At 36.0% G+C, this 24,830-nt stretch overlaps 1 protein-coding gene across 1 annotated transcript in view; it reads left to right on the forward strand.

Moving 5' to 3' along the window:
* Nucleotides 1-23,937, forward strand: part of GPATCH2 (G-patch domain containing 2) — a 119,640-nt gene extending 95,703 nt beyond the window's left edge. Inside the window, 2 exon segments of the mRNA XM_018085362.3 lie at nucleotides 11,403-11,485; nucleotides 23,694-23,937. Of these exon segments, the coding sequence (XP_017940851.3) occupies nucleotides 11,403-11,485; nucleotides 23,694-23,863 (253 nt within the window). The 3' untranslated portion in view covers nucleotides 23,864-23,937.
* Nucleotides 23,938-24,830: the final 893 nt, after the last annotated feature.

The following is a 24,830-nucleotide window of genomic DNA, read 5'->3' on the forward strand; positions in this document are numbered from 1 at the left end:
CCAGCAGCTTAGCATGAACTAGTTAGCCAGCTCTTGTGGCTGCAAAGTAGACCATAGCTTGATATTTCTTTAAAAATCAGGAGGAGCTACCTACTTGGCCATTACTAGAATGTGACAGGAGGACTGTGTGCCTGTCATCCAATGATCACCTGTTGCTGCTCTATTCTGAGCTGGCAAGAAGCCTTTGAAGTCTCTTCCTGCTGTGGTGAACAGCACAGACTGAAATACAGGTCTTTGCATGTGTGGAGGAGGCATTCAGGAAAGCAGACTCTGGAAGTAGTACAAGAAGGATTACATAAAGGAAGAACCTAGATGCTACTAAATGATGATGTGTCAGTAAAACCCCAGAACATTAGTTATAACTTCCCCATGTTTTCTGCAACTGTCTCTTTCCCTCCTTTCCCTAGTTGTTCTCAATCCAGTTTAAATAGATGCTTTGTGCTGATACAAGAGGATGACTCTCAAATATTTTCACTTCTTATAACTAAGTGTTCTATGTGAATTAGTATTTAAAGAAAGCTTGTAATAGAAAAATTATGCCCAACCTGATGTAAGCTTTTCAGAAGTGTAGTATTGCTTTGGTTAAAATTAAAATTTTCTGTCTTTCCCAGTTTCAAAGGAAAATCCCTGTTTGTACATTTGTGCTGCGCTTGTTCATTTTCATCTGATGATACGGAACATGGTACTTTTTTACACAGATGTAACAAATAACATTACAGCTGCTCTTTATTTGATCTTCTAAACAGACAAAGATGTGCAAGGATTCTGCCTGCTCCCTCTTTCCCACCGTGTCATCTGTTGTTTGGGAAAGAGTCCTAATTTGCAGCAGATACAAAACTATTTGTCGAGTTGCAGGTTTGCCAAAAATAAATGAAACCATTAATTACTACATTTTTTGAGCAGCTGTTAATGGATTGGGATAAGAAAACTGTACATTAGGCTACTGGTTAATTACAAGAACTGTAATTGTTTAATGTGGCTTTTGCGGAATGAAATTACAGTACCAGAGGAGGTAAATTCAGAGAGTTTTTGAAAATTATACATGAAGACGTGCACTCACACTGCAGTAAAGCAGAGGAATGCATGGCTGTTTTACCAGGTGATTCACTTCTGCCATCAGATGAACACATGTTCTCAACAAAAAATACTTTAAAAGAAAGTAATAATTAAACATGCTTTTTAATTCAAGTGTAAAATTACTAAAGGTAGTAAGTTAACGTCTTGTAACCCCAGAGCTAATAATGCAGGAGATTCAGATATAACATTAAAATCCAAATGTGTTTACATCATTAGAAATTAACAACTAAGCAGTTTTATCTCCTCTTTGGAGTGCCGTGAAGCAGTAACTGTACTGTTATGATTGGTGCTTAATAATATTTGCAGTTCCAGATTAAATTATGTGAATGTTTGAGGACACATTGCTTTCCTCCCTTGCTGTCACCCTCAGGGACAACATTATTCCATCAGTTTGGTATTATTCTTCACTGGGAAGGCTAAAAGATGGTGCCATTTTCAGAGAGGGTAATTCCTGATTGAGTTTTCTATTCTGTAGCCTTATTTTTAGGGTCCTGAAAAGATTTGCATTTGGGAGAGGACAGGGCAATGGTAGTTTGATTGTTTTATCAAAATGTAGCGAGTATGTGATGCTTTGATTTAATGGAAATCTTAAAGCCTCAGTAGTGGTTCATGAGTAGATTTAAAGTATCTATTGACTAAGTGACCTAGTTTAGTCTAGTTACTAGATGTTTTTAAAGTATCACCTTTTAACTCAACTTCCATAATGAGACCTTTGCAAAAGTAGCAGGAGTTTGGAACTGTGCTCTGTTTTGAAAATACATTTTTCCATGTGATCTGAGCATTTTCTTTGCATCTTTAATGAGAAACTGATTAAGTACAAAACCACAAGCTGAATTTTGTTGTTCTTGCACTAAAATCTAATATACTTTATAATAATGTGCATAAATAAGCTGCTAAATAATAATGAAAATTTGTAATTCAAAATTGAATTCCAGGTACACATGAGTATGTTAACTCAGAGGAAGTTAATTTTTCCTGATTTTAAAAAATATGTATAATAAAAAATCAGATAACCACTAGAAATTATGTACCTCTGGATGTACTATCTGGATTGATTTTTTCCCCTGAATGAACTGACAGCAAATTTCTCACTTTCAAGTACCAAAATTTTAGCACATGATATACTTGTTTCTCACACTCAGCTGCATCAGATTCTCTCTCTTGCTCTGTTTTTGCTTCACAGCTCAAGCTTTGTTTGTCTCAGCTTACCTGTTAAAATACTAGCAGCATAAGGATAAAGTTAAGTTGAAGACCCTTCCTGCTGTGTAAGGTGTGAGCAGGAGCTGTGCACAGTGCCTGGCATTGTAGTTCCACAGACTGTTTAACCTGTGGTTAGACAGCACTGCAATCCAAGGAGGTTGTTATGGAATCTGGTTTTCCACCACTCATTTGTCCTATCATCTCCCCCACCATAAGAAACTTGGTTTTGTCTCTGTGTTTCACCACACAGACACATGAAAGCTGGATAAGGATGAATAGCCATGCATGAAGGAAGGGTGGGTTTACCTCTTTCTGGTTTTATTGTGCATTAAACTGTTTGTGCAATTTTTGCATCGAGTTCCTACCAATCTCAAAAGGATCCCTGAATCTCATATATGCAAACCAGTATCCCCTGGTGCACTAAAATTCTGAGGCATAGGCACACTGAATTCTATTCAGACTGATTTTCTATAAGTAAACAAAGAGTTTAGAAGAAAATTTGGATAGAAAGAGAAGAAAATTTGTTTCAAATTAGGTAAAATTTTAATGTTTTTCTTTGTTGATATTTTGAAATTGTGATCATTTATTATAACAATGCGTTTTAGCCTGTCTGGAAACTACCACTGACTAACTGTCATAGACAAAAGGAAGCGAAGGACACTGATTTTTGAATTTCAGACTTATTTTTGCAAGTGTTAATATCACTAATTACTAAGACAAAGCAGACGGACAGAAGTGAAGCTTTTACTGTTAAAGAATTTAGAAACTAAAAAGGACCAAAAAAAAAAAGTCAGTGTTTTTTTAACTTTGTTAGCTGCTCTCCTTTGCTATTAGAAAGTCAAATTTTGCATTCGCTCCTGCACATTTAGACCTCTTGTACTCAATGGAGTTGCTTGACAGTAACTGAAGCGAATGGGTGCAGAGTGTTAGGAAGCATAATTTGCTTAACTTTCTGTCTTAGCTTTAGGGTCTCATCCCGACTTGCATACAATTACATATTTGTTTATCAGATTATTGACTGAATTATAAGTGTACCGTCTTGGCCAGACAATGAGATTGTTGGAAGAATTGTTTCTTAAGCCCAGTATTAAAAATAGGGAAGTGAAAGGGACTAAGGAGGAGAATGATGCTGGGGTCCAGCTGCAGAGCTGTTATTTTCTTGGAACCAATTGGAAGGCAATAGGTTAAGGACTCACCAATGGTTGTAATATGACAAAAAGCTTCTGAATCACTAGTCTAGATCAAGGTCTGAATGGCTTATTAAAAATCATTACATTGTGCTGACTGTTTACCTATGTTAGTTGAAGTATTGGTTTCTTGTAGTGGATCAAATTCATCCCAGTTGGCCATGCTTGCTCACCTTCCCAGCACAGAGTTGAATAAAGAAATTGGCTTCCAGGTTATGTTGAGTGCTTCCAAACTGATAAAGCATTTTCCTTCTTCCATTTTTGAGCTACTGTATTGCATATTTGGAGTTTTAGTGTTGCTTTTTGTCCCATACCCATTTTAAAAGTAAAAGAATTTTAACACAACACTAATGTTTGCAATAATTTAACCTAACTCTACATGACTGTAACCCAGAATTTTAAGATGTGGTTTTTAAAGTCTTTTCAACAAAATGCATTTATCCCATACTGAGTTTATTTAGTGAGTATCACACTTGGTAAACAAATATGTATCCAGAAATATCTGGAAGAAATAGTGTAGCTGAATAAACTATTGAGTCCTTCCATTAAAGTATCTGCTCAAGTCCATGTTTACTGCTTAAGTCATAAAGATATTTTCCAAGTCACTTCAGAGCGGTATCGGAGCCCATATCTCTGCAATATCAACAATGTTATTTCAAAATGAAGAAGAAACCAAAGAATATTTGCTTTAGAATTTGTGAAACAATATTGTCCTGTAACAGGATGGTATTTTATTAGTGCAACCTATTTTCAAACTACATTTCACCATTGCATGAACATGAGCATTATTTTTATCAGGTGTTGCTTGACACTAAACAGTAGTGGAACTTGCTGCCAAAAATATTTAGAAATATTCTGAATGAAAATGAAATTTATATTCTGAATGAATATAAATATTAATTTCCTCTATCGAAAATGTGAAATCATGTCATTTGTTGAAGAAAACTGAAAGTTTTAGCTGTTTAATTTTTGACAGAATTGGATTTTTGGGGTATATTTCCTCAGTGTTCCTTGGTGACTTGTTTGTACACCAGGATATTGGTTTGGATTTGCCTTTGTGTAATTCATATACTTTTGATCAATTCCAACTCATGCCCAATTATATTACACTAAATTAACATAATTCAACAGATGTTGATATTTAAATGTTTTCTGGCATTCACATCTTGGACAGCTGTCTTAGAGCTTGGGGAAAAGGCAAACATTTAGAGTTAAATGCTGAACATATGCTTAAATTACTAATTAGAACCAAGAAAAAACAATGCATTATCCTTTCTGAGGGCAGTAGGCCTCTACTACTGAACTGGTTTTTTTAGGAACTCATTTCGCAAGTAAAGTGCATAAGTGACTTGAGATTGGGTGTCAAAACATAGGTAGTGATACAAGTTTTTATTTTCCATCCTGTGTGCTAAAATTATGCCAGTGTGGAGTTGAATGTGTCAATTTGTAGAGTTCAGATAAATTTTGGAACAACTACTGTGTCTCAATGACAGAAGTGCTGAGAAACATAACAGAAAGGAATGTGTTAGGATATGGTATTAAGTGATGAGGTAATCTGGTGGGGCCAGGGGAAGATTGTATTCTAGTCATAATAGAATTGCACTGGGACTTTCAGTAATACAGGTATGTCACCCTTATGCTTGAAGTTATGTTGTGAACAGATTGGCATTGTATGAAAGGAGTTTGATAGAGTTGCATGGGTTTATCACATCTGTTTAAGATGTAATAAAAGGAAAATAAAGTGCATAGCTCTTCTGGTTAATGTAATGGTTTTTGCACTTGCAGAGGTAGATGAAGCAATTTGTTATATAGATGATGTCATTCTTTAGACAAGTTTGAAGAAAAGCTTTACTGTTTGTAAAGGATGAGGAGGAATCAAGCGTGGAACTGATTTCACCTGAATGGTGTCTGAGAAAAGTGGCATGAAGAGGAAAGCAAGAGAGTGAAAGAATACCTTCTGAATTAGAATGGACGAGGAGCCATCCCTCTCTGATTGTCCATGGGCCACATACATTACTGCATGTTGCCCTACTCTGGGCATTCAAATAAAGACCAGGGGCTGCATTCATGTTTTTGCCAAGCTCTGTACCGCAAAGGAAAGAGAATATCTTTCCTTATAAAATTCTTTAGCCATTTTTTTTATATATTTTTCCTCAAAAAGAAATGTGCCTTGCATATTTCTGTGTAATATTATGAAACCACCATGCATCTTTTCTCTGGTTGTATTGATATACATGCTAGAGACAAAGATTTAGTATTTGTTATACCTAGATAATACAGAATAGTCTTCCCAAATTACAGCACCAATTGCCTGGTACTTGTATTTGGCATGATACCTTTTGATTAAGTCCACACTTCTGGAGACTGAGTCAAGTGGAAGTGCAGAATTTTACATTCATCTTATTTAATTAGCTAAAAGTGTTATAGGATGTTTAGAAAGACATATACAATAGGGCTTTAATGGTGTTTACCTCTAAACTTATCATGTATCCCAGTGCTCTTGAAGCCATTGTCTGCTACTTGTGGTGATTTAGATACATACAGTGAGAGTTAAAGTTCATCTAAAGTTCACATAAACTCCCTTATTTAAGCAGTGCTCATGGATGCAGTTCCATTGGCAACTAGATAACAGCAGAGTCTGCATTTTAAGCCATGTAGAAAATGGGATAGACTGTGCTACAGGTCCATTCTGTGTATGGACATGAGAATCATTTATGTGATATTTTTGTGTAAAAGGTACTTAAATAATGGGAGATTTGCTCAGACTATTCTTTGATTTTTATAGAGTTAAGCTGTTACACACGTGCTGATTTTTTAAATCATTTTATTGGCTTTCTTCTCTGCTCCACAGTTGAGTTCTGTTTTTTCATTTTTAACTGCTGCTGTGAACATTACTTCCATTTCAGTTTATAAGAAATTGTCCAGTAATTTCAAGCTTAAGGTGAGTCATGGTCCTCACTGCATTCTGTCTTCAATCATATCCATATGAATATCTATTTTCTATCCATATTTTAAGACTGAGAACTGACAGTTTCAGTTAGATTTCCCCTTCAAAATAATTCTCTCAAGTCCCTTCTAAAATGCAAACTAGTCAACTTTTGCATTATTGTGATGTCTTGTGAAAGAAGTTCACATATAAACTTTTATCAAGCCTCTCTATTAGCTGAAGCATTCAGCAGTGATAAACTTGCAGAGTTCTACAGCCATCTGCAGGAATGCATTGATACTGTGGCAGAATGGGGTGTAACTGTTTGCTGAATGTTTGTTCCTCAGGTGAGAGAGATGCTAAGTGGAATGTAATGGATAGGCAAGTACTGATCATTACCAATTCATCAAATTATGGAATAGAAATCAGTGTTCTTGAAAACATTGCATCATAATAATATGCTACATAGGATTTTCGAAGTTGGAGTACAGAAATTTGATAAATACTATTAAACAAAAAACACACTCTTCCACACCAGTCTTCGTTATTAATCAATACCTGTGTGCATCTTAGACACAGAGTGTAAAACCATCACCTCCATCACTTACAAGTAGTCTTAGCAATGTTGTAGTGTCATCTGGTAAGCAGTTTCACAGTAAATATACTTAAGGGACAAAATCAAAATTAAGTTGCCTTCAGTGTTGTAACCATCAGCACAATTATAGTGTACCAATAATAGCAACTGCATTGGTATCAAATAAAGAAATGCAGTTTGCAGGGCAAACAGCTAACAGCAGACAGAAAAAGTAAAGTGGTCAACAGACTTGTTTTTACAATGAGACATATAAAATAAGCATGCAAATGTTTTGTATTTAATACACAAGCACACAATTCACCCTAGGAGGTGACAGTCTCGCTAGTTTTGGCCACTGTGTTAGTGCCTATGAAGCCTATACTCACTGTATAAAGCTGTCTTCATTGCACCTTTCTGAAGAGACTGTAGAACAGTTACTGCATTTGAATAGGGTCTTTTAATCTTGGTGGAGAGGGATTGGGAGTTTTGGGTTTTGGTGGTGGGTTGGGGTTTTGTTTTGGTTTTTTACACCTGGATGATAGTGATTGCAGAAGCACGTAATAAACCAGAGGGCTAGAACACGTGTTCAGGACTTTCTACTGTCCTACAGCCATTTTATTGTATTGTTCTTCTCAATGACTGGACTGGTGAACTTTGAACTGGCAAAGGGGATAACTACTCGTGAAAGGGTGAAGAACAACTTTGAGTTCTCAGCTCAGAAGGTGGATTGCATTTAAATCAGCACAGCTGTAGGTTGCCCCACAGAACAAGATGTTTATTTGGAGAATTTAACCAAATGGTCCATGGACTGCAAAGGTCAGAGTAGATAAAAATCTGACGTGGCCTCTTACAAATGTCTTGGAGAGGCGAATATGTGTAACTGCTGAAAAGGTATTCATCAAAAATATTTGCTTAATGAGCTATGAAAATTACGGAAAAAGAGATTGTGTTGTGTAGACACAGGTATAAACGTTTGGGGACCTTAAAGAGACAATTCTAGGCACGTTACCATAGTAAGGGCAACTACCTTGAAAAAAAATTGATAAACTGCAACTATTTAAGAAGGGAATAACAAAATTTCTATCAGAGTGAATGTTTCACAAAAATACATAGTGAAAATGCTTGTGAATTGCTTTACATGTCGCTGCTTCTATAAAAGTGTTTGCTGTCTCAAATCTGGTTTTGTGGGGTTTATTTATAATTTCAGAGCTTTTTTGTTATTGCTACCTTCCCAGTCTGTCTTCTTTTTTGAGGCTCTTATTTACCACGTAGAAAGGAGACTCTAAACACTGTGTGCAAGATGAAAAATGAATAAAAATTGACAGCGGCTTTTCCAGTGTTTTGTTTAATATGTTGAGGCATGACACAACAACAACAACAACAAAAATTCTTGGCATGCTAGTGTAAGTTCACACCAGCCTGGCTTTTGCAGCCCTCTTATTTCCCTCTGCCACAACTTTGCCGCTGCTATGACACTTGCAGGCCTGCTCGGCCATGGTGCAGCTGATGCCCTGTCCATGCTCATATTTTTCTTATTGACAGTGAGTGTTCTTGCCAAACGCCAGGGACCATAGTCACATCTGTTTGTCTCCCAAGCTTGTCTGAGGCTGCTTGGGAACACTTTTTATCCAGAGGGCAGCTTTAACTAGGCCTAATACTCTGAAAAGCCTCTATTTGTAAATGCATACAATGAGGCGACAAGTTCCTGTTGTCTTTCCTTAAAAATTATTCCATTTGACACTGCTTGCTCCAGTCCCTGTCACCAGCATGTCAAAAGCCAGGTTTTCAGGCAAGGTGGTCTTAACAAGTTTTATTTTTTCCCTAATAAAATGCCTAGCTTCCCTCCAGAGCACTATTTATAAATGATAGCTGGAAGGAAGCTAGGGGTAAGTAGAGAGAAGTCAGGCAAATAGCTTCCTTCCTTTCTGTAAATCCGCGCTCTTCTGATTTAATGCTAAGAAACATAATGCTGAACTTAGCCTGATTGAGGGTCAGAGTTCTCCCTACTTTATAATACCCCCATTACAGGCATTTCAAAACGTACTGTGCAGCTTCAGAATACTGCTTCTTTTTGTCTAACCTGCCAGTTCCAGAGCAGTAATAGTTCTTGTCTGATCCTCTTAAATAAATAAATAAATTAATGAATAAGAGCTTTTTGTTTTGCTGTGGTCTACATTGGCAGAGCATATCAAATGTTAAGCCCTGGCAAAGGCAAATGACACTTTGGAGTCGCAAGTTAGCTGAACGTTTGGTGGTAGTGGCCATAAAACTGGGTCTGACAAAGCTTAATTGGTACTCTAGCATTTTGTTATTTATTTGTAGTGTACAGAATTTTCAACGACAACAAAGAAATACCCACTCTCACCTTGGCTGGTGATTGGGTTGTTGTGCTCGGCAAAGGCGAATGATTCATTTATGCTGAAGGAACAAGGCTGCCTTTCAGACATTCATTGATTTTAAATTAAAAAGTAACTGCTATGTTCTACATGAAGGGTGACAACAATAACAAAGTAGTCCTTACTTAGTGTTATTTGTTGCAACTCCATTCCGTGTGCCTGGAGGAAAAGTGGGGAGACCCCAGTACCATAATCTTACAGATCAATAATCTAGATATCTCAATGTAGTGTAACAGATAATCAATTCTGGTAAAATAACTCAAACGCTGCTCACTGTTACTGCTGTGGCTCAGGTCTTCAGGTTCAATTGCCTGACTTTATTAATTTTTATCTTTCATCCTACTTGTATTTCTGAAGACTTTCCCCCTTTTTCATTCAGAAAACAAGAATTGCACACTGTAGAACATATAATTTATCACACAACTTATCCTGCATGTTTGATTCCAATGTTAAATACTGATCTATTGATGATCAAACATCTGAAATGTTTTTTAATAATTTTTTCCCTATTTTGAATTTAAGTATTAATTTTCTTTATCATACAATCAGTTATGAAAGGGTTACACTTACTGATTTCTTTTTAAATTTAGAACTAAAAATTATCACCCTGTTAATATACTATTTCAACTGTGTTCAGTTTCCAAATGTTAAAATAGGATACAATTTCAGCTTAGAATTACAAGGAAAACATCTGTCTTAAAAACAGTGAGAAATAAATGTTGAAATAGGGGTTCACTCTAGGTGAAGCTAGAGTGCACTTCTCTGTGAAACTTGAGTTTCTTGGAATATTTTATTACTTAAATACAAGCACTGTGGTACTTGTTAATTTATTGTAACTTTTTAGAAAAAATATGCAGAGGGTTGTACATTGTCATCTTATTCATCAAGGCATTGTTGTCACTCTTTTACATTATTGAGCAGATCTGAGGTCTCTCAACATTATATGACCATTTGTTATTCATTTAGAAGCAGCCCAGCTTTAAAAAGTTTATAAATGCAGTAAAGGGTAAGTCATATATCCACACTGAAACCAGATCCCGTGAGTGACAGATTGTTACTATGCTACAGTAGATTGTCAGATGCAATTGTCACCTTGTAATTTTATCAAAATTCACTACACTTCTGTGGTAAGAAACATCGTTCTCAGTAACATTTATGGAAACATATTAAAATTGTGCAGTTCAGAAATCACTGCATTTTTCCCCCCTTCTGTTCTAGTTCTTACCAAAAAAAATGTCAGCTACATATATTCAATTCTGCAGGCACTGTACATTATTTAAGAAAAATACTAACTGTAATTGTCCTTCAAGATTCTGTTCCAAAATTCATCATTTGAAAATTCCACATTTGCCCTTTTCTGTGGTACCTGACTTCTAACAGCTGTCTTTAATGTGTAGGATTTGCTTGTTTGCCATCCTCTGCAGCTCCACCAATTTTCCAGTCTCCAAGTGTAAGCTCGTAATTGTTTAAGGAGTCTATCAGATAGTGCTTCCACAGTATTCTCACAACTTGACAGTGAATTAGAATAGGATAAATTGCTGTGCTAAGTTTATTTCATGCACATTTGAAGACTTTACTGTTTCATGTTTTCTCATTCATTCTTCATCTTACCTTTAAAAAAAATTGATAATATTTTCCATGTAATAAATGCTGCTCTGACAGTCAAGCATTACTAGCCAATTGATAACCTACAAACAGTATTGTGATCTCTTTAGATAATTAATCTTAGCTATTTTCCTGTCAGGAGCAACAGTGTTTTTGTTTTATGTTGAGCTAGAAAGATTGCCAGTTTTGAAAATTAAAAAGCATTCCCTTTATATTTATATTTATTCATTCCGGTAACAATTTATGATGTTGCATTTAGATACTGAGTGCTTGTCAACAAACATAATTATATTTCTATATAAACAAGATTGGTGACTTGACTGTGCAGCTACATCTTGGTTGAGAATGTTTTGATATAGGTTCAGATTATACAAGCTGTGTATTTATATGGCAGTTTTCTTCCTTTGTTAATAGTTTTCTCCTATAATTACTTGCAGGCAAACCAGTGTACATTTGGGATCATTGTGCATGGGAGACATCAAGCGGAGAAGGAAAGCTGCTCCCCTGCCAGGACCCACAGGTAACCAATTTCCCTGGGACAGAGCACAAACCACAAGATGTTAAATCTCTAAATACAAAACAGTAGGTCAGTGACCTGAGGAAATGCTTGATAAATTCAGTAACTTCCCATATAACTTAAGAAATGTTCTATCCTTATTTATTAATAGAGATTAAGAAATAAATAGGCTCTCTTCATTCTCCCTCAAACATTTCCAATTTCCAGTCCTTTGTAGCACAGCACTTCTTTAAAGAGAATAAATCTTTCTTCATGTACTGAGACAGCAAAGATTACTGCTTATGTCTCTTCAAGCATTACAAGGAAGGAGACATAAGGTATCTTTTTTCTGTGTGGAATGCATATGAATGCTCTAAATACCCTGCACAATAAAGATAGGATGTGAATTCCTGGGCAAACAATTGAAAATGTGGTGATAAGTCTGTGAAACATAGTTTTCAAATTAGTGCTGTAGATTAAACAGGAAGCACTTGCAAGCACATTTGTGAAAGATTTTTACAGATGCAAGGTCACAACCATTGGATGCATTTTGCTGATGTCACAGCTGTGAAATGACTTTTTCAATACTTAGCAGTGATTTATAGGACTCTCATCAGTTTGTTATGTTAATTATATATGTGCATACTGGAAAGATTAGGTTGTGTGTCTGCCCATGTGAGATTTTTTTATATATTGCTAGTATGGAAATCTGGTTTGCATGTCCTAGTCATGTATAAATTACTATAGCAACATTTGCAACACATAGAATTCTTCAAATATATTTTAAGTAGATGTCTTTAGAGAAGCCTAATATTTGTATTCCGACTGAATTCTCTCTCCTGAAACTTCTTCGCTTCAAACCGCAGTGGCAGAAACAGACCAGGAATAATATTAAAAATGTTATAAAGGCACCTTAGTGGCAGCAGTATGAAAAAAAGAGAATCTGTGGGTCAGCTTCTAAGACTCTGAACATATGTGAAGTGAGAAAGAAAAATACTTAATGGCTGAAGAGAGAATAATATAATTATTTCTACAAGGTGATTTTCACTTCACAACTTTCAAGTACTAAAGGATGTCATTTTGTACTGAGAGGGTATCAAGTATCATGAAATTAATTTTATTATTCATTTTACCTTGGGCTTTCAGCATTCAGAATTTTATTTTACAAGTTGGCTCCTCTGCGTAACTTTGCAAAGCCAATATTTTGATACTAAGGCAAATATGTGGTCATTCAATGTTATGAATCCATATATTCACAATTTTAGAGATTGTTTTGCCCCAAAGTTTGCCTTTATGTGAAGAGCAACCGAGAATAATAGTGGATAAAGTTATCATATGAGGTAACTTTTAACTAATGTGCTTTTTTTTTTTCCAAGTTCAAGGTAATCTTTTCAATTTTGTTCTGGGCAGAAGGATTGAGATTGTTCTTCTTTCAGTAGTTTTAGTTAGGTAAGATATAGCAATGGGAGGACTAGATTTTATGTAGAAGAATTTGTGAACTATTTTTTTTAAAGAAAGAACCAAAATTATTTACATGAACAAAAGTTGGAAATGAAAAAAGCATTCTCCTAATAGTTGTCCATATTTAACACTGTAGTGAAACCTGAAAGACTATCTGTAAATTAATCATTAACTGCAAGTGTTTTCTTCAGCTATTTGAGCAGCAAATCAGCAAAGTTTCCCCTAATACGAGCCAATGTGTTGATAACAGTATTTTTGAAATTGTCATCTGCGTTTGAAAAAAATTACTTTGGTAAATTAATTCTTGTAGCGATATGCACAGTGTTGAAAATGGTCATTTATGTATTTAGCTTCAGTAGTACTGATGGGAATGACTGGCGATCCTAACGAGGTATTGAAACGTTCCCTGGTTTTGAGTCTCACAAGGGTAGCACCTGCTACTTTCAGACACCTTCCAAAGCCATAGACTTTTGCAGCAAGCAGTGTGATTGGTTAAACATTTATTAATTGTGACAAGAACACCCAATTTATTTCAGTACTCCAGCTTATTTACTGCTCTTTCACCTTTGTATTTTGTATTGAAAAAATAAAATGAATATTGATAGAGTTTGATATTGATTTCTAAATTTATAGCCTGTTCTCAGTCTGCAGTCAAAGTCACATAGCAATAGGTTTTTGTATATGAGTAACAAAGGATGTAGCTTTACTTGTACAGCATTGAGAAACTATTGAAGCAAGAAAGTTTGAGCAGCACAGAGCATTTTATAGTTTTGAAAATGTCATTTGTAAAGGTGAAAAAAATATATGTTAAAAGCAATGAATAAAATGGGAGACAATATAGGCATGGATAGTTAGGAGCTGACAGTAGTGTCATATTCTGTCTTTTTTAACTAAGATAAATTTTCTGGTTTGTGGATGTTTGATATATCCCATCTGTGTATTATTGAACCTACATAGTTAATTAACTAAAACCCAATACTAGTAAAAAGTGTTTACTTCCTACAATTCAAGAATTAGGTGTTGGACATCTTAAATACTTTTTTGCACAACTTCTTCCATGAAACAGATATTGTTTCAGTGATTCTGTTCACATCTGGGACCAGGTCATTCCCAATGACCTTATGCACCCTCCAACAACCCCAGAGGTAGAACTGTTTCATGTGACACCCTGATATATTCCACTGCAGCAATGCAGTGCTCTCAAGTTTTTATAAAAACCTCTTAGACAAACTAATCCATTGGCGTAGAAATAGCCCTACCAGAACTGGGTCCAGTTTAATGTCAGTAATAACAAAACAACAACAACAAAATTTTTATGCAAGAGAAAGGACATTCTTTGCAAAGTATTGTTACTACTTGAAACACATTTATTGGGAATATTTACAGTAATTTCAGTCTTAGATTATTTAGTTTAAGTCTCATATCAAACCAGTAGGTGCTACAGAATATTAGATGCCATACACTGAATATGCATTTACCCCAGTTCCTTTCCAATTGATTATCTTCTGTACAAGCTTTTCTTTTTATCATCTCATGTTAAATCCTTGATATTATTTAGATTTTTTTTTTTAGTAACTAACCTCTAAGTCTTAAATTTTGGAAAAAATCATCAAATTCTGCTTTATATCTGTGGGATGCTAGTAACTTAATTTACAGTTTGTAGAAAGTGTGATTCAGAACAAAAAAAGTCAAGTTTCACTTGTATGCCTTGTCAATAACCATTTATTTTTATTTCAAAACATTCTTTTTACTCTGATGTCACATTGTGTGCTTTACAGTTTGGAGTAGTGTTGAAAACCTGCAAAAACCAATTATAAAAAGAGAAAGCTATTTTATACTTTAAATATAGAAAATGTGTATATAAAATAGATAAATTACTGTGAGTGTTATGGGCACTTTAATATTTACATTTTGCAAAAGCAAATTTCAGATGTCATTTTCTTTATCTAGTTGGCATGTTGCATGCACATGCTACACTTCAGGCTGGTACTGATTGAAATGACCAAGTTAAAAGTCTCATTTTAAAGAATGTGTTTTAATGAAAAATATGACAGATTCTTAATTACAGCAGAAATACTGAGCACTGCTATAATGCCATCATGACTCACTTTAACAAGGTAATCAAAAGGGTACATGTTTTCATTCCTTTTTAAAAATTGCCAGCGGAACAGCTAAGCAAACTATTTTGCTGATGCTTAATATGTCAGTGATTAAAAATCAGACCTGAATATCTGCAGTACCAAAATGATGATTTGAAAAAGATTGTGATTACGGTGTGATAACAGAGGTGGCTGAGGCTAAGTTTGTGGTGAAGGTCAATTTAGCAAAATAGTTGCAGAGGAAAGGTAGATTTTTGGGTACTTGGATGAACTGACTGTAAATTTCCAAAACTCTAGATAAACTAGTATATACCTACTTTATTTTTTACTTGATTCACTGCTTTGCTGTCTGCTAAATGTATAGCTCCATATGCAGAAATCCCTTGTCACAGGTCAATACAACATTGGCATGTGTTGTGAACACTTTCCCTTATTGCATTTTGACATTTCTTATCCTTACTGCCGAAGTCCTTTCTGGCATACACATCATGCCTGCTTGGTTATCCAGCCTATGGACACTCATTTTTCTTTGGTTGGTTTCTGCAACAGATTAAACTTTAGGGACTTCTCTCTGTTTGTTTCTTCTACCATATTGTCTGACTAAAGTAGTTACAAAATTAAAACATCGCAGAATGCCATGCAGTACTGGAAACTGTCATCCCTTCAAAAGCAAAAGGCTTTTCGTGTTGAGCTTGAGGTGACTGGTTCAGGCAGGGCCTCTTACATAACCAACACCAGAATAACGAAGAAAGTTCAGTAACAAACCTTAGAAGACCCACAATGCAACAAGAACCAATTTATACTGGAAAATTCCTGATGGTTTTCTTGTGATCTAGAGATAAGACAGTATTCTGCAGGCTGTATGCACAGCCATATAAAGTCAAGAAGAAATGTTCAGGTTGATAGAAGATGACTGTACCTGCCTTTTCTAAGTGCTGTTGTCTTCTGAAAAGTGAAAGCTTAAAAAATAATTCCCCAAATTACTCTGGGAGTCTTTCCTAAGATAGCTGTTTCTGGTTGTGGAAAGCATTCAAATTGCCTCCACTGGGAGCTAAACTTGATGATCCTCTTGGGTTCCTTCCAGCTTAAGATATTCTATGATTTTATGGATTTTTTTTTTTATTTTACTTCACTTTCAAGAATCATAAACTAGCTTAACAGAGAATATCACCAATGAGAGCATCCTTAATGCGGAGGAAATTTCTGCAAAAAAAGGCTAAACCAGGCATTTCTTTGCACTTTCCAAAGGTATGTTTCATTAAACAGTTGTACCCTTGAGAATAGCTTTGAATGAAACTGAGAGGTGCCAGTAGGGAGACTCATTCTCAAGGGCACTTAAGTGCTCTGCAAGTTCTGCACATTCTCTGCCAGGTATCATCAGAAAGTGGTTCCCCACAGAGACGAGCCACCTCCATTTCATTTGCAGTTTGTTGGAACCATCACCTCTTTTAGATGGGCTAATGTACATCCTGTAGTTTTCCTAGAACTCAACCAGTGGAAGAAGTACCTGATATTTCTGTCAGTCTGTTTTAGGTTGGTAATACCAAAGGACTTTTGCTAACCACAGGTGGTTTGGGAGTTAAAATGTGCAAGGGGGAAATATGTGTAGTTTTTCCTCAGTCAACATAATTACCTATCCTAGCTCTCCACAACAACCTCTCAGTCGATGGTGACTAGTTTTTCTTTCCCCTGAGGGAATAGGGAGCGCTCCTGTAGATAGCCCCTGGTATAGCTTGTGCAAAAATCACTCTTCCTGAAGGTTTTTCAGCATATAGTTTACTTTTTGAATAAGGAAGCTTTATGCAGAAGGTTTTTGGCACTTCAGAGAAATAAAAATACCTGTTTAGGATGTCAGAAAATGAAATTCATTGATCAGGTTTCCAGTGCAGGTAAGTTTGGATTTCTGTTTTCCGTCTATACTGTAAAAGCTTTGCAGTTGGTGTAAAAGTTTTAGATAAAACCTGTTGTACATACTTGTCATACTTTGGATTTCACAAAGAAAATTTTTGCTTTGGATTTCCACTACAATGAGAGGAAATTTGGATTTATTGATTATAAGAGTTTAAAGAGTTTATCTTTTAGCCTATATATCGACACTGCCAATGCTGATGTAATAACTAAGATTCATGTTCTGATGCCTTCATTACTGACAGAGGCATCTCAGTGAGCATTGTTTGCATAAATAAATAGGCAAATGGTTACCTAGCCCATAGTAAAAAATATGCAGATATATTTGTCTAGGATTAATTAATTAATATTCATTTTTAAATTAAGATAATTTGACTGAAGATAATGCTTCAACCACATAGACACAGAACAGGAAATAGCAGTGGAACTTCACCTCCAGTATCCTGCCAATCCATCCCAACTTGAGTTAGGGTCAGATAGAGCTACAGTGATGTGCATAGTCCTAATAATCTGCTTAATCCTCCATCATTCTGCTGAAATTAACAATAACTGTGCTCTCCAGCTTACTCCACAATATTAATGTGATTTAAATCCTTTCCCTGTGGGTTTCAGTGTAAGGCTGCAAGTCTTTCGTTAAAAGTCAGGGAATGCACATGAGACGGGATCAATTTTGCTGAATTTTGAGGGGTTTGAACAGAACTCTGAAATGTTCCTCAGTGAGAGTGCTTCTCCCAAAGTGCCATCCAGTGACAGTGTTTTTGTCATCACAGACAACTGACCTCCTTTGGACCCAAGTGAAAAGTCAGTATTGGGTATTCAAGAGATTCCCCTTACAGAGGGGTAAATGGGAATCTAATGATACTGACTCTTCCAACCAGTTTTAGCAGTCATAAAGACTGAATGGGCATGATGTTTTAACTCCACACAGTGTAGTCCAATGAAGAATGGAAAGAGAAGAGCACCTGCAACTCCAATTCCAAGTGATCTGTTACTGGATAACCAGTTGTACCTAAAATTCACTGTCTCAGTTTTCATGGATGTGTGAATTCATGTTTATATATTCAGGAGAGTTGAAAATGGATTTAAATCTAGAGTCTATGCTGCAAGAAAGAGTGCATTCACCCAGGCCACAATTATGTGACTGTTCCTTTAATACCCCTTGTGATGGGGCAGTAGGAATGAAACTATGGCAGTGCAGATATTAACAAATGGATGCAGGGTAAATGCGGAGGTTTCCAGCACCTGCTGAAATCATAGCTATGTCCTCTCTGCTATTCTTATCTCTCTGTTAGCTAGAATAAAATTCAATACAAGCAGATTCACCTGAACTATAATCATTCTAGGGTTATTCTTCAGTCTTAGGTAGCTGAGTGTGAGTGATGTGTGAAAGTCTGGTATAATAATGCAGTCTCAAATATTAGCTAAAAATTTTCATAGCATTTTCATAGCTGAGTTGTTTTAGTTTAGGGGGGGTTGTTTTCTTTTTTACATATACAACCATAGTATACTGAATTTTGAAAACCACTGCAGGTACTGATTTTTAAAATTACCGTATGGGTGTTGGCTGTGCTTCTGATGCTGTCTGCACAATTATCCAAAATAATTTTAAGAACATAAACATCTAGGCAGTCTGATTCCCATTTTGCTAGTTAGAGCTGGCATAAAAAGATAGACTACAGCAATATATTATTCTGATTACATTCCTTGTAAAATTGTCTTGTGTATCAGGATCAATCCCTACTGTTCTGAGCTCGTCTGTGTGATAGGAGTCAGAAAAGAAAAAGAATAGATGAAATATTAAATGCTTTCAGAAAATGAGGGAGAAAGTGCACTGGCTTTTAAAGAGAAGCAGCATGTATCGTTTCTCCTTCCATTGGCTGTTTATCCAACATCAATACAACACTTTAGGAGCCAAATTACTAAACAAGCTGCCAATTAGGCTTGCAGTCAGCTGGATAGATTAGTGGCTAAGAGAGGCAGATACAAGATTTTCATCTCTTGAGCCAATTACGCAAGTGAATTACCATCCACAATGCTCCTTGGAAGATTTGAGGTAGAAAGACTGACTCTGCTGTGATAGACATAAGTGAGATCCAGGGTAGGGGGTAAGGGTTAGCAGGCCATGTATTGCAAAAATTACCCAAGCAAAAAAGAGATCCTTCTAGGAAAGGATTTAAAGGATTTAAGGCTGCTGGGAGCGATAGAAGAGGAAATAATAGTTGTGGTATGCTCTGCGAAGGCATTGCTGTTCTGCTCACAAGTCTTAATCATATAAAAGAAAGATGAAAGGGCAAGACTATATTTATGTGCAGTGTCATTTTCTCAGAGCTGTTTAAAAACCCGTTTTCTTAACATCAAAAATAGTTCAGTGCCAGAGACGAAATTCCTTCACTGTGCCTTCATTTGTTTCTTCCAACTGGGGAGGGAGGAACCAAACCACATTTTCTTAAAAAGGGTTATCTGAAGATTGAACCTATCTGTATTCTGATTTTATTCAGACCAATATAAACCAAACATGCTTGGTGTTTGTCTTATCCAGCAATTGGACCATACAAATAAGTATTGTCACAATAGTGGTTTATGGGGTCACAGTTCCTTTATTATTCTATAATGCGCGATAACTTAAATGTTGAGCTTTTAATTTTTAGAAGCATTTTGCAAATAAAATGGATCTGTCAAATGAAAACTGTTCATAGGCTCATTTGTTTCCTGATGAGAATGTTGTACACTGGTGTAACATTGTTTCTTAAACATGAAGCAAATTTAAAAGCTGAACTTTTGCAAGCTGCTGTATCCAAAAATGATTAAACAGATGTGAAGCCTGCAGCAGCATTAGACCTCTGATCTGATTTTAGCTTACAGATGGAATTAAATTAATTCATGGCAATCACTGTAAAATCAAGGGTATGGCACTGAATGCTAGTGTACTGTTTAACCAGGACATACCTGTCTCAACAGCTGTTAAGAAAAAATTACATACCTTTATTTTTCATTGAAACCTGCCTTTAATGCCATCATAAATATCATACCAAAATTAAACAAATGTGATGAATTTTTTATTTTCCCCTTCCCAGTTTTGTCACTTACTCCTCATAGGTTTCATGTCCCATGTATGTAAGGTCATATGCATCATACATGTAGACCTTGAGGTGTGTCTATTCATATACACAAAGGTTTGAGGATGGCCTTTTTTTCTTTCAATTGGCAGTATTACAAAAAGAAGGAGCATAAGTGAGGGTATTTCACAGTGTTGTCTTTTCAAAGAAGTTACTGTTCCTCCTTACTTGTGTAATGGCAGTCACTTCTACATGCAGAACATTCATCTAATAGATCAGGAACCAGTTGTTACGGTTGCTAAAAACATTTTCAGTCTACAGAAAGAAAAGGCTCTGCACAGCAGATTTCTGCAAATTACTAGTGCAGAGAATTCCTTGTAACTCCTGGAACCCCAGAAAACCTCATACAGCAATAACCTTAGAAAAATGTCCCTCCAAGTTTTGTTTTTTTTAATCTGATTTTGCATAGTTATTTTTTGTGGGACGATGCAGTGGGTTGATTTTGCTCTTGCTCCTGGGTGGGTCAAGACTGAACACGTCCCAGAGGTAGCACAACCGTTTTCAAGGCCACTGTGCTTGGACCGTTCTCTCTAACAGGCCCTACTGGCTAGTCCAAGAAGTGCCATAGGCATGAATTAAAAATTGAACTTGAAGATGAATATTGCAAGGACAATTACTGCTTTTAATTAGAAAATAAAAGCCCAAAGCACAGGAATGGGGGTCAGGGGAATAGCACACAGTGTAGCATGATTTTTAAGAACTCTCTCCCATCATGCAGTCAATCAGCAATGCAAATGTTTTTTTTTTCCCCAATTGCTGATTGCTCATGAAATGGAGGAAGGGGGCAATACCACTATCCATATTCTTTGGATTTAAGTAAAATATGTTGCATTACAGATAAATTTTTCAAATAATGGGTGAAAATTGGAGGAATATTAAAGACAGATATAGATAGTACTTATATAGCAGCTGACTATACTGCAAAAGAATGGTCTGCATATATTAAATATTTTTCACAATTCAAATAAGAGCTATCCATATTCACCTCATTTACAAGAAGGAGTAATTAGTCAATTAGTAATATAGGCAAAATGGTTGGGGGTATGGTTTTGCCTTATTCTTGCCACAATACAAAGCCTTCAAACACTTTATTCTTTGGACAGTGTATGTTGTTTGACTGTTTGCCCGAAAGTGGATTGCAAAGCCAAGTTTATTGTGGTTTCTCTTTTCTCTTCTCTTTCTTTTTCTTTTTTTTTTTTTAATATGGTACCATACAAGAGTAAAACAGAACTCTGAGGGAGAGCTTCAGCTCTTAACAGGAGATAGAAAAGTATGTACAGTGGAGGGGAAAATAGTTACAGTGTACATTCTAGAAGTACTTAAATGTCTTCAAAAACAAATTATTCCAATTATCCTGTCACAAAAAAAAAAAATTGAACTACTTCAAAAGGTATCAAAAATAGAAACAGCAGTTTACTAAATAACATGTCAGGGTACAGATTGTTCTTTCATATATCTTCTTTGTGAGGTTTCTCTCTGGCTGTCTTGTGAATTGAAATTCATACAGAAAGGTACATCTGTTACAGGAAAAGGTCTGTAGGTTTTTTCCCCTAATAGACTAACAAAAAAGCTGTTTACATTGTGTCAGTCTATGCCTTGCATACCATTCCAGCAGCATTGCTACCTTTGCCTAAGCAGCATTATGAGTGGTTTAATGTTTCCAGTTTTCAGATGTCATGAAATACACTCTTTCCTGCTTAGGGGATCTGTTGGATCTTTCTTCCCCTTTAAGTTTCCCCCTTAATTGTTCCACAGATATTTACTGGAATGATGGTTCGTTTCTTATCATCCCTTCTCACTAAAACCAGACCAAAACTTCCAGGATTTTACCTGTGAGGCTTACCATAACTTTCGTTGAACAGTACCCTTTTTTCTTTCCCTTTTCTCTGAGTTGGAAAATTGCAAAGGAACTTGGAAGGTTGCAAAGCCTGTGTTGTGTATGCCAGGCAGTACCAGGGACTCATCTGTATAAAAATTGCCTCTGCCTGTGGGGGCCTGAAAAGAAAGGAAGTCTTGGACATTGAATTTTGTGCTGGTCAGTTCAAGAGGAACCCTCTCAGGGACTTGAGGCTGCTGACTTAAAAGCCTTTATTTTAAGCCTAGCATTAAGCATAGCTTCAAACCAGTATTAAAGGATGCCTTCCCTCAATGCACTCCCTTTTTTCTTTGACTCGGGAACTGAGATAGTGGAAAGCTGTCTGCCTTTTATGTAGCCAGTGTTTTACTGAATATGAACAAATCTATAGTGGATAATGCTGGAGTACTGCAAGTTCATCATCATAATCATCATGAGGTTTTTAATGTGCACCTCTTGTTTTTAATTTCTGTCTGTGTATGCGGTTTCTACTGTGGGGCTTTGCTTTTTGTGTGTGAGTGTTTGATAAATGAGGCTTTTCAGAAGCTCATGTTCAACTTTTCTTGTGTTCTTGTTTAGTAAGTTAATATAATGAAAATCCAGGTGCGTGTCAATGGTAAATTCTTGACTGAAGACATTATAGTCTTCAAAAACCCAAAACCATAGTCTACAGTATTTTTCAAAAATTAGCAGGCCAGAATAAATAGGTAGGTAAATAAACAGGTAGTTTTGGAAGCTGAGGATATGGAAGGGGTTTTTTGTTCTGTTGTCAGAGGAATGGAGATGTTGAATAATGCTGAAAACAAAGTCCAGCTGCCTACATGCAACTGTTTGTGTTAGTTCAACAATGTTACCCCTTTTTAAAATTTTTTTCATGGTGGAACTTGATAACTTTTAATGCAGATTCTTGAAATAAGTATGCAAGATAGTTTTAGATGGGAAGGCTTATCCACGCATCATCTCCAAACTCTGTTTTGAGGATTTGGATGAAGGGGAAGAAACAGCTTTGTTATGTTCACCTCACTTTTTTTTTTATGATGCATTTATGGAGAAAAAAAGAACCTGTAATTAAAAAAATAAATCAGTTACACTAACATTTGCAATGCTGACACTCTTTTCTGCAGTATGTGTGCAGCTTTTCTCAGATATCTTGATGCTGTGGAGAGAAAAGTGTAAACAGCACTTAAAAGCATTGAAAATACCAAAAGTAGACTTGGATATATCAAATCTCACAATGTTCAGTAAAAGAGAAACTGAGTAAAAATATAGCTGAATTTCAGGTAGGTGACCACTTGGCTGTACTGTTTCTGTAACAGGTGTAATGGTTTAATCAGAACTTCTTTATTGGGTTTTCTTGAAGGAGATCTTAAGCATCAATAAATATTGCTAAGAATGGAATGATGGTCATGTTAATATGATGTGTTTCTCCTTAGTAACTGTATAGGACTAGAAATTTAGGTAATCTTACCAGTGTATTGGTAGACTTGTGCAGGTGATTTACGTTCTTTGAGGCTGATGTAACATCCACCATAGTGGAATATAAAAGATCTGTGACAAAACTTGTCATACTTAAAAACTGAATGAGTCTTCCATAAATTAAAAATAAAGCATGAGACTTTATTATTTAGAATCATATGCACTCAAGAGGTCAACATGTGGAAAGACAGCCTGTTCTAGCAACCTGTTAGATGAATTAGGAGAATAAGAAGGTTTAAAGCTTTATGGGAGATTATCCTGCTCTTCTCCTCATGGCAGGCAGTGCTGATTAATGCTGTGTGTTTCTTTAATCTCAGGGTTTGTAGGAGAAAACACCCAACCAATCCCAGAAAACAACATTGGAAACAGAATGCTTCAGAGTATGGGCTGGACCCCAGGCACGGGCCTTGGACCAGACGGCAAAGGGATAGCAGAGCCCATAAGAGCCATCCAGAGACCAAAAGGACTCGGCCTTGGATTTAGCTGACAGAAATGCACTCTGGCTACCCAAGAAAAATAAAGCTCAAAATTATTTTAAAAATACAAAAAAAAAAAAAAGAAAAAGGAAAAAATGGCAAATATATTATTTGTTGTGATGGGCAAATCCAGTGATTTTTTCTCTCAAAGACCGCTGAAGTCAATGAGCTTCACACTGGCTACACCAGCTGCAAGGTACAGCCACAGTGGCAGAACCGGCATTCGAGTCTAACTTTACAATGGTGCTAAAATGTACAAAAACTTCTACTTTTTTATTTTCTGTGGTCTTAAGGTTTATATTAAGCATAAAATTCAGTTTATTCACTTTTTTTCCTAGAAGCTTCTGACACAGCAGGTTTTAGTTTTGTTTTGTAAGTACAATTTCATCTCAAGAGCCTTGATTACATTTGTCAAGGAAAGTGGAACTTTTTACAGCTGTTGTGGTTTTCCCCTCTTCAGACAAAGTTTCCAAACCTGGTATTTGTAGTGTTTAACAATATTTGAGGATAAGCTGTCATTATGCCCATAAGATATACACTTTTCCCACTGGAAGGTGATATGGTATGCAATTTTGTATAAGAGCATGAAAAACAGCTTTGTTGTCAGAGAAATACCATTCCAGCATCATTTTCCGCCAATGTATTACTGTCTTCCACATTGAAGCTCAAAAGTAATGCTTTTATACTTCTTTTTACATTTACAGGATTATCTTTTCTCAGAAAATATTTTAAAAAGTAAAAGTTTACTCTGACTTTGGATTTCCCTTTATATTAATAATTCTCAGTGTTGCCACATTTAGGAATAGTTTGAGCTTTGAAACAGGAAATTGTATTTCAAAGATGACTGTCTTTCAGTGTCTGTATTGTGGGGTTTGGCATATTTTAAACAATGCAGTGTTCAACATGGTTTGGTTTGTGACCATGCTGTTGCCAATGAGCCACAACCTTTAAGGATCATGAACAGAAAAAGGGCAAGGA

Source organism: Manacus vitellinus, unplaced genomic scaffold (genome assembly GCF_001715985.3).
Source record: "Manacus vitellinus isolate BGI_N305 unplaced genomic scaffold, ASM171598v3 scaffold_8_pilon, whole genome shotgun sequence".
NCBI classification, from domain to species: Eukaryota; Metazoa; Chordata; class Aves; order Passeriformes; family Pipridae; genus Manacus; species Manacus vitellinus.